Raw genomic sequence first — 10986 nt, 5'->3', positions numbered from 1 at the left:
CATTAAATACCCTTTTAATAAGCTGTTATGATTTTTTTTTTTCTCCCACCACTCTGACCTCTGCTGATCCCTACACTACATGTTCAACACAAACCGACGTACTCGACAGCAGAAATGATTACAGGAAGTAAAACCTGTCACAATGGTTATGTGGGCACCTCACTGCTGTTGTAAGACAGACGTTTGAAGAACTGTGGGAAATGTGACGAGCTGTCAGTTACAAGGGAGGTGTATCCTTCGATAATAAAGAGTGTAAGCAGGGCCGCTTTTACAGTTAAGGACATTTTTCAACACTGCTTAATTTATTGCTTATATCAGTCACAGAATAGTCAAATGTGGTGTTACAGCAGTATGAGAATTTCACAGAATGATAAACATATTTTAAAAAATCACAGTATTATACAATTCTTCTTATTATTACTACTATAATGAACTAAAATTATATATGTTATAATAACTAAAACCTAAGACAAGCAAATGTAGACGATACGTTCTGAGCAGGATGGAGGCATGAGGCCAGGGGAGGAAGTAACTTACTACATCTACTCGAGTAACTGCAAGTAAGTTTTTCAGGAGGGCACTTGTTCTTTTATGAGTGTTAAATTGATATTGAGTAATATTATTATATATTCAGTAATGTGACTTTGGCCTTTAGGGCCTTGTTGCCACTAGAGGGCCCGAACTGCCTGCTTGGAACAATGTTTAACATTTTAAGATGTTTAAATCTCCGAACTGAACCTTTATTCATTCATTTTAAAACACACACACAACGCTGGCTGTACTTTATTTCTTATGAGGGAAAACACAGAATTATAAATAGAGTGGTGCAGTAATGAGTCCCAAAACCTGGAAGTCAGTCAGCATCTTTGCACATTCGGTTCCCTCGTCAAAGTCAGAGAGTTTTTTTAATTGGTTTTTCCATTAAATGCCTGAAATAAGGTCTTAAGATATTTACACGTTTTATTCTATGACATAAAGTACATCATTAAAACGTCTAACAGTTGAATTATAAAGTGCTCACGTGTCTTAAAAGCGGTGGTTGCTAACTCAGCCACTCTTTACAGGCCGACTCTGGTTACAAACTCACACTTTACAACTTTAGATTGATCAGTTTGTACAAAACATGTATAATAATTGTGAGGGAAGACGTTTAGTGGTGGTGACGTTTAAGTCATACGACCGTGATGTAGTCTGGTTATAGCCTAACATCAACTTTTTACTTTGAACGATTTAATTTATGATTTGAAAATCGAAACAAGAGGTTCTCATGTGTGTTAAAAAAGTCCCTTTGGCTTTTTATGGAGGGAACCTTTTCCACACCACTCTATGTAACCGATAATATAACTAGATTAATCAGTATAATAATAATAATAATCGCGTAGCATTTAAGTGATTGTATTTGCTTACCGACTATCAACATGTGCACGTGGGGGGTCGACATACAGTCTGCCCACAGCAATCTGCATATTTTATCCGGCCCTGACACAACTGCCAGTTTTCATATCCTGCAGGTGAAATCAAACTCAACCTGAAACAGAAATCATCCAAAGAAGTCGTCGCCTAGATGAATAAAAGCTACAGCTGCCTGATGACTCAGTTAGATTTCTGGAGACTCTTCATGAAACATCCTCACTCACCACAGTCCCTTTAAGACTTTTGACAAGTTTTAATTTGGAGGGGGTTTTTGTTGGTGCTTCTGCTCCGCACGACAGCTCGCTCTCAGCTGTGACCCGCTGTGTGATCCCCCCAGGTGGACTCCTGATAGCTGACCGCAGACCAGCTCGTTAATCACCCCTCGTGTTGTGTAACTTTATCCCGGTTGTGTTCTTGTCTTCGAGGGTGGGGCTCCCAATCACGACTCCCGTCTCCCACCGACGCGCACGATTTCACCCGGCACCACTTTTCCAGATGGTGTGTGTGTGTGTGTGTGTGTGTGTGTGTGTGTGTGTGTGTGTGTGTGTGTGTGTGTGTGTGTGTGTGTGTGTGTGTGTGTGAGGAGAATAGCAGAGATGTTTGTTTATACAAGGCCCTCGGCTCGGCCTTATCTGCTGCAGCCACTCACGCCGTGATTTCAGACTTTCTTCAGCGGTCACTTTGTGTGTGTGTGTGTGTGTGTGTGTGTGTGTGTTTTTACGGGCCATTGTTTTGTCGAATGGCTTCTAAAGATACAGAGATATTTTTTTTCTTCCTCCCAGCTCATTAGAAACCGACTGCTCTGATTCCAGCGCACTTCATCTCCGCCCAGACTGTCGGTTCTGTTGTTCAGTCAGACAATCAGAAGAAGCTTTGAAACCTCTGAAGGCCATTCACAGATTAAAATAACGAACTTACCGCTTGTTCATGTGTGATCGATACTTTTTAGAGTCCGAATTATTAACTGAACGATGTAGAACATATTTGATTCCCATCTTTGAGCCGTGAATTCCATAATGATGAAAAATGTAAACATTATAAACTGGTTTTAAAGCTACCATGTGTTATATAGTTGAATCATATCAGTTAATGAGATATAGTTTTAGGGCTGCGACAGAAGTTAATTATTTGCCTGTCAATTGAATTGATCATTTATTCTGTAAAAGTAAGAACATTGTGAGAAATGTTGAGACTCGTCCATTGTCTCATGTGGTCTGACAATCAGGACAACTGTTGCTGAAAGAAATGACTAATTAATAATTTTCTGCCACACGACTTATCATTAATGGACTCATCAGTGCAGCCCAAGTCGTTTATTTTTCTTTTTTGGTGTGTCTTTTTACCATCCGGTGAGAGACAACACATACAAATCATTTAAATGTTTCCCATAAGAAATTAAATGATAAAATAAACATAAATAAACATAATCAATACTGTTTTCAGGTTTTATTAGTGTCACTTTCATCAGTCAAAGGTGAGTATAAGTGCCATTATTGTGCTATGTGGGGTGAGTTGTTCTTTGTAGAGCTTTAATGTACTGACAGTTGGTTGATTGATTTACTTTTTTCACTTCCACTTATATTATACATGAACAATCCCACAGACACACATAGTGTCTTTATTAACTGAGATAGACTTTCTGTGTTAGCAGTGATGGAATGTAACCAAGCACAGTTACTCAAGCACTGAAATTAAGTACAGCGTTGAGGTACCTGTACTTTACTTGAGTATCTTCATTTTCTGGCTCTTCATACTTCCACTCCATTACATTTTGGCGTGTGCAAAGGTGGTACTTTTCACTCATTAGTGCATTAATATAACAACTTTAGTTACTTTTCAGATTACACGCTGCTATAGGACGGCTAATCAGTGATGGAGAGAGACTTCTTTTACTCAAGTAAATGCAATTTAAGTACAATTTACTATTATTATTTCCATTTTAAACTACATTATACTTATACAACACCACATTTCACAAATAAATATCTAGTCTCTTAGTCTTAGTCATTAGCCTGCATGTTAATAAACAATAGTAATTTCTAAAACCACAATATTTAATGCAATGTTGCAGTAATTATGATAAGATATTGCAGCAGACTATATATGACAGTTACAGGGGGAATTCTACTGCCTATACGTACTTTTGATAGCCTACTTTAGTTAGCCTAACTTGTGTTTTGTTGCTAAAAGTAGCTTATTTATTGTTGCATGTAGTAGCTTATTTTCTGTTGATAATAGTTGATAACTTGTTGTTGTTAAAAGTAACTTACTTTTTCTTGCAAGTAGTAGCTCCCTTTTTGTTGCTAGCAGCAGTTTACTCTTTCTTTCTAGCATTAGCTTACCTTTTCTTGCTAGTAGCAGCTTACTTGTAAACACATTACACATATTTTGAATTCATGTCTTCGACCTTTTTAGTGTGATTTTGATCCTTCCACTCAATGAAAACATCTAATTACTTCTTCCACCACTGCATTAGTGGGTTAAACTCTGTTCTTTCTCCAGGTGTCGGTGAGTGTTTTATGAATGAATGTTTACTTGCCTGTTGCTAGGGGAGGCAGGAGGGAAGGGGCGTCTGACGTCACGTTGTTTTAAACAAGTGTCTGGTCACGACGCACGGCGCGAACTGGCCCCGCCCACCTCCGCTGCGTTTATAACGGGCCCGCTCCGGCCGCAGACTGACCACTCGTTGTTGTGCGGTAGATGCGGTAAACAGAGACTGTAAAGAGTCAAAGAGAGAGGAAGAGAAGACAGAGATGTACTGGGACACGATCATCAAACCAGGGGACAGAAACACAGACAGCAAAGAGTCGAAAATAAAGGTTGGTTTTCACTTTTTCATTTTAATTATTTATTTTTACAGCATGTCATTCATTCATAACATCCAGCTTATAACTTATATTATCTCTAATTTAACCCTCTAAATAAGTGAAAATGTTTTTCTTCATGTGACAACAAATAACAGATTGTGTTTTGGTCTTTTTCCAACATTTTTAAAAACTAAATGATGAATATTTCAATCAGAAAAATAATCATATTAATAGGAAATAACTGTAAGTTGCACCCCTATATCCGTTGTTTTTGTTGCAAGATTCTATGGAGTGCACTGGATATTGATCAATAATCAGAGCTGTCTTTCAACACAGATGGAGGTTTGCCAGACTGGATATTACACAGAAGACTTCAGGACACAGGAAGTGCCAGCTGGCTTTGACTTCACATCTTATGGTGAGTTTAGAGAATCACTTGACTAGGACCTGATTGCTCCATCACATCGTGACTTTTCATTAGTTTAAACTCTCACAGACACAGAGAGTTTTGTGGGTTTAAAAAAAAAAGAAAGAAAATGTTTGCGTGATCTGTTTCCTCTGAACCTGAGCAGCTGAAGGACAGAGGAAATATTTGCGCAGACTGTATCATCACATCTGTCAGAGCTTTCTCAATGAGACCTTGACACCCGGGGGGCTCTCGCTCAAACCCAGGATAACGGGGGGCTGCTGTTGCGTGTGTGTGTGTGTGTGTGAATAATGCTTGAATGGGCTGAGGTAGGCAAAGACAGAAACAGGGTGGTCAGGTTAAAGACACTCCCCTCTCTGTCTTCCCTAATCCTTTCCTCCAGACTTCCTCCTCCAACAGATTTAGAGTCCCCCCCTCTCTCCCTCCCCATCCCTCCATCACTACTCTGTCACACTCCCTCCGCCTGGCGTTTCCTCCTCCCTCTTCCTCCCCCTCCCTCCCTTGTTTCCTCCTAGCTGCCTCCATCCATTGAGTTTTAAAAACAAGAAAAGAACCTGAGGTGCATGAGCTTGAGTGCCTGGTGCTGATTCGACAGTAAACAAATGGCTTTTTTCTTGTGTCAACATCCACCGTCAAGATAAAAAAGCTCCGCAAACTTACAAGTTCATCCCATCTTTCCTCACTTTTATGCTGAGCTGAGCTTTGACTAACGCCGCTGTTTAAAGGACCATACCGATGACATTTTTTAGATGAATTTTCCACCCTTTAAAGGACGAGTTCACCCCAAACATTGATATTCAGTCCCTCCGGTGAAGTTTCGTAGTCCACAAAACATTTCTGGAGCTTCACTTCAAAACAGAGTTGCAGCAACAACTGAAGTCAATGGGGACTTTTTTTTTTAAACGTAAGAAACAACCTCCCAGAAGAGCACAAGATGGCTCCATACTGCTCGTCTCGAATAATCCAAGTCTCCAGAAGCCTCCTGATTTGAAAAGACGTTTCTCACCCACTTCAGACTTACTTTCAGTGAAGATTCGACATTTTTATAGGGTGTAAATAACATCTTTTCAAATCAATTTGGGCTCTCGGGGCTTCTTGAGACTTGGATTATGCCGAATGAGTCGTATGGAGCCGTTTTATGTGAATGCTGCATAGCTTCTTTGCTGTTGAAGCTCCACAGTTTTTGTTTTGTTGACTACAGAGCTTCCCCTGAATTTCCACCTGCATTTGGGCGAGTAGATAGACTGAGAATTTTCCTTTTTTAGTTGAACTTATCCTTTACGGCAGTTTATTTCAGCACAGTGAGAAAATCCACGTACAGAGACTTGAAACGACAGGCGGGATAGTTATCTTGATTCTGTGATCTAGCTGTGAACATCAGTCTTCCTCTGTGGTGCATTCACTTCACCAAAAATGTCAGGAAATCTTACTAAAAAGCCAGAAAGATGTCTAATTTTTCACACCGCACCTAAATGCATCAAAATGAAGGGCTTTCAGAACAGGCCCACCTCTCAGCTGTGCTACTGTATGACAACAGTGCCATGTATACTTTATTTAATTACTTGTTCATTAAGATTTCAAGTCTCTGTGTGTGAAATTTCAAACGGTGCTGAAGCAAATGGGAACAGATAGCTGCCCTGTAAGGATGAAATCAATCTGAAAATGTCTTATTTGGGAAACTGTCAGGCATTAAAGTGAAGTAAGTCAGGTTAAAACCGTCGGTGTGGTCCTTTTGAAGCACGTGCTGATCCTCTCTCCCGCCTCCATCATCACTCACTGACTCCATCTGTCTGTATTCTGTTTAACCTCCAGACTACACTGGTGAAGACCTGTCTTTTCTGTTAGACAGTAAAGCACCCGGACAGCAGCAGTACGTCACAGAGAGCAGCTACCCAGAGCCGCCGAAAGCCTCTCACCCATATGACACTAAAGGTAGAACCTCAAAACACACAGAAACACACAAATCAATTCAAATGAGCTTTTCTGGCATTTAATGTTTGAGTTCTTTTTACTACCAAAACTAAACTAGATATGAATTAATGATTATAAATCAAATATGAACACTCCTAATGATGCAGAAACATCTAGTTCAGCTTGTTTCTCTCAGTTTATGGCAATATTTTGCAGGGATCTCTACTCAAACACACCGTGTTAGTAATATTTTGGTGTTTTTTTGAACTAATTTTAACATTTCCTTGCTCTTTTCCTCAGTGAGCAGCAGCGACACAGCCCTCTTCAACCTGGACTCATACCAGGAGTTCAACTGGTGGACCTCATATCCACACGGTGAGCGTCTGACTCTACGCATTCTGTGTGTAAACTCTTTTAAAGGCCTTTACTTCTGAAAGTCAAACTTTGTTCTTGTCGAGCAGATGGTGTCACGGTCGACCAGCCACAGACTGGATACCAGGAGTCTCCACAGACGTACCAGAGCCTGGTGCCCCAGAACGGACAGTTCAGCCCGGCCATGGAGGGCAGCCACAGCCCCTTTCTGACTGCCAAAGGACCAAACACATTACAAAGTAAGACTTTTCACCTGTGGATATTAAAAAACACACCTTTCCAGTGGGCTAAATTTAGCAGTTCAGTGTGTAATTCTTGTTTTTTGTCTCCAGGTGAGACGGATCGCAGCTACTCGTGTCACTCGGCTGAACTGTACGACTCTGACGGACAGAGGCAGTCCTCGTCCTTCTGGTCTGAATACCCCTCACCCAGCTTCCCTGCCCCCCTACCACACCCGCCTCCGGCCTCCTGCCCTCAGTCCTCAGAGCAGTACTGCCCCCGTGTGGTCAAACGCAAAAACACACACCCTCAGAGGCCGGAGAGGGAGGGCCACATGGCAGGAATGTCAGCATATCCAGGTGAGAATGAGCATCTCCTCTGTGCCTCTTTTATAACATCTTAGTCTGATTTATAAACCTATTAAAATCCCACTTCTTCCAAATCTATGGTGTGTGTATTCCGGTTACCTGAAGTTGACATTTTGCACTTCAGCACTTCATAGTTTTTACTCCATTTCATTTATCTGACAGCTTTAGTTATACATTTATTTACAGATTGATTTTAAAATATGATATATAGTTAGAAATTAGTGGCACATGAACAAGCACAACATTTAAATACTACTTAAAAATTAATGTGACAGTAGTAATCATTTATTAGTTAAAATATATAATATAGAGGCCATTTTTCTGCACTTTTACTTCTGACACATTTAGCTATAATACTAACGTACTTTAAGTTAAACACATTTTTCAAAGTAAATATAAATTTGACTTGTAACGGAGTATTTTTACGCAGCGTTATGGCTTCTTTTAATTGTGCAGCGGTTAGAGTGCCTAGAGTTAATAACTTATAAGAAATAAATGAATCAATGTGTTAATGAATTCATTAATTCTCTCAATCATTCAGGTTCTGGTCCAATCCAGCTGTGGCAGTTTCTACTGGAGTTACTTCTGGACTCTGCCTGCCGAACCTTCATCTGCTGGACGGGAGACGGCTGGGAGTTCAAGATGTCCGACCCCACAGAGGTGAGGAGCTGACATTTACTCAAGTGTTGTGCATAAGTACAACTTTGAAGTTCATTAGTAAAGATTTCCATTTTATTACTTTAATCTAGTATTCTATTTTAGATTTACATTTCAGAGGGGAATATTGTACTTTTTACTCCACCACATTCATTCAACAACTGTTGTTACATTCAAAAAGACACCTGATGATATTTTAAAGTTATTTATTAAGAATTAAACCGGTGGTTTCCAACCTTTTCGAACCTCACAAATATCAGTAAGTACCACAATATGAAGTGGTTTGCAGTCCCACCAAAGAGACATTTCTGGATGAAGGAACAAAGAAGGTTCCACTTTTCAATTTGATATGAATGAATAAAAAAAGTCCTAAATGAGTAGACAAATATTTGTTTCAGGGCTTTGTTTTTTATTCTTTCCTGCCTCTGAAAGAGTAACTTAAAAGCAGGATGAAAAGCAGCACTTTGCTGCCCTCAGTTAAATGATCCGAGCCTGTTTCACCTCTGACGTGGAGTCTTCCTGTACTTCCCTGCAGCCAGATGAGAAGTTAAGCCACTCGAGGTCAGCAAACACCAGATTTTCAGCAGGTGTTAAAGGCATACAATGCAGGATTTATCATTAACAGATGCAATAAATCTTTTTGAAGAAAGAGACTTGATTGTTGAGTCTTTGTCCACAAAATAAATCTGTCAAAAAAACAACTTATGCGCTATACAGTCTGGAAAGTTTTTGTTGAATAGTCAAATCTGTTACGTACCCAGAAAAACACAAGTCTCAATCAAGAAGAAGTCTTGTTCTACAATCTTTAGAGAGTTGAGTTGTTGCAGAGAGACAAATGTTTCGACCTCTGTAGCAATCACTTCCGTAATGTTGTCAGACCTTTAGAATTACAACCTCAGCCTGTCAGTGGCAAGAACAAGTCCCATCAGTGGACGAAATCCTCACAGTCGAGGTTGCCCCCAAACGATAAAATTGCAGTCAGTTGAGATGATCTACTGGGCCGATTCCAAAACATTTAGAAGTGTAAAATCATTAACACACCAAAACATGCAAGGTTTGCTTCCTCCTCCATTGCTACACAGAGGGTGTGTTCAGTGTTTTACTGAGGTATAAACACAGTTAACTTCATCTCTGTGTGGTGCTTGTTGATCCAACAGGTGGCCAAGCGCTGGGGCCAGTGCAAGAACAAACCCAAGATGAACTACGAGAAGTTGAGCCGTGGCCTGCGTTACTACTACCACAAGAACATCATCCACAAGACGGCGGGCAAACGCTACGTCTACCGCTTCGTCTGTGACATTCAGGGCATGCTGGGAAAGACGGCGCAGGAGGTCCTGACCAGTCTGAACGTTTTGCCCACTAACACCGAGTCCTGGCAGTGTCCCGGGGTACCGGCTGCAGCAGCATCGGAGCACAGCAGCGACACATGGGCGTCACAGTAGGGAGCGGTGACCTGGACTCTGAGCGCTGCTGGCTGAGAGTGACCTGCACATTTTCATGGAGTACTACAGAAAAAAAAATAACACAAATAAAAGTGAACACATCCTCTTCAAGCCCTGGCTGAACTAGAGCATCCTCATGGAGGTGATGTTGTCACACAGAGGCCACGAGAAGCTGCATTTCACTCTGCAGCCAGCCTTCAAAGATAATATGTTGGGGTTTTTTTTTAATAATAGATGATATAAACTACAAGCTCCGATACCTGACTCATAAACATGTAGCTCCTTAACCTCAGGGCTGAATAACTGCAGCACAGGAACAAGCCAGGAGAGTTCTCAGCACTAGAAATACATAATTTTGCAACATCTGGGGCCATATTTTCATGTGATGTGTGTTTTTTTTTTTTTTTTTACGAAGAAATTGATTTGTAAATAGTGTTAATACGTTTGCTATGTAGAGTTTTGTGCATTTATATTATTATTTTTTTGTAATACAAAACTCATGTCTACCTCTGTTTTTAATCAGAATAACATAAACTGCATAATCTTTATGCATATTCATAATCAGGTGAAAGTTTTAACCTGCGGAATGATTGTTTTTTTTTAAATAAACTGTATATAAATAACGATTTGTGTGCCGTCTCACTCTATGCAAGTTGTTTAGTGCATCTGGATCCTGCCTTTAATTATTATGAGAATATAAAAATGTGTCAACTTAATAATGACATTGACATTTTGTTATATTGTGTTTATTACCTATACTTAGGTGATAGTTAATAAGGTTATTGCTATACTTACTTTTGGACATATTTGTTTTATATTAGACACATTAAAAATGTGTTCAACAAAATAAGTAGATGAGGCATTTTAAGGTTTTTGTTTTTTGTTTTAACAAGAAAATTGCATTTTTTTTTAAACTAAAGTAGGTTTGATTTTAATTAATGATTTTGGTACATAAGCATCAGGGCTGAATCCAGTCATCTACTAACACCATGTAATCAAATTAAACCGAGGTGATAATCATTTAAACTACTAAATAAAATCAGTAAGTATGAAGCTGCTGCATGCTGTGATCTTGTAGCCTGAAGTGTAGTTAATATATCATAATTATTTTGTCATGTTAGGTGTATAAATGTGTCAGTAGTGAGTGAGCTGTTAACATACAGTATGTACAGCACCAGTTCGGCTTCTTCCGTATCTCATGCTGCCTTCAGTGCTGCGCGTAAATATCCACACCAGAGGTCGTAAATGAAAGTTGATACTCACACGGTAACACCAGTGACACAGATCCAGGGAACGACTACTTTCATTACATATTTCATAATATTAATTCGGAAACCTATGTTTTAATGTATATCATTATTATTATTATT

General features: G+C 39.7%; 1 protein-coding gene across 1 annotated transcript; it reads left to right on the top strand.

Moving 5' to 3' along the window:
- The first annotated feature begins 4088 nt into the window (after nucleotides 1–4088).
- Nucleotides 4089–10239, top strand: etsrp (ETS1-related protein). The gene is made up of 8 exons (XM_030392730.1): nucleotides 4089–4232; nucleotides 4557–4638; nucleotides 6460–6579; nucleotides 6859–6933; nucleotides 7020–7169; nucleotides 7263–7508; nucleotides 8059–8177; nucleotides 9332–10239. The coding sequence occupies exons 1-8, from the start codon at nucleotides 4167–4169 to the stop codon at nucleotides 9614–9616; spliced, it is 1143 nt and encodes a 380-aa protein (XP_030248590.1). The 5' UTR covers nucleotides 4089–4166; the 3' UTR covers nucleotides 9617–10239.
- The last annotated feature ends 747 nt before the right edge of the window (nucleotides 10240–10986 follow it).

Source organism: Sparus aurata, chromosome 17, assembly GCF_900880675.1.
Source record: "Sparus aurata chromosome 17, fSpaAur1.1, whole genome shotgun sequence".
In the NCBI taxonomy this organism is placed as follows: Eukaryota; Metazoa; Chordata; class Actinopteri; order Spariformes; family Sparidae; genus Sparus; species Sparus aurata.
The sequence above is the reverse complement of the archived record's forward strand: the minus strand, read 5'-3'. Positions and strand labels throughout refer to the sequence as shown.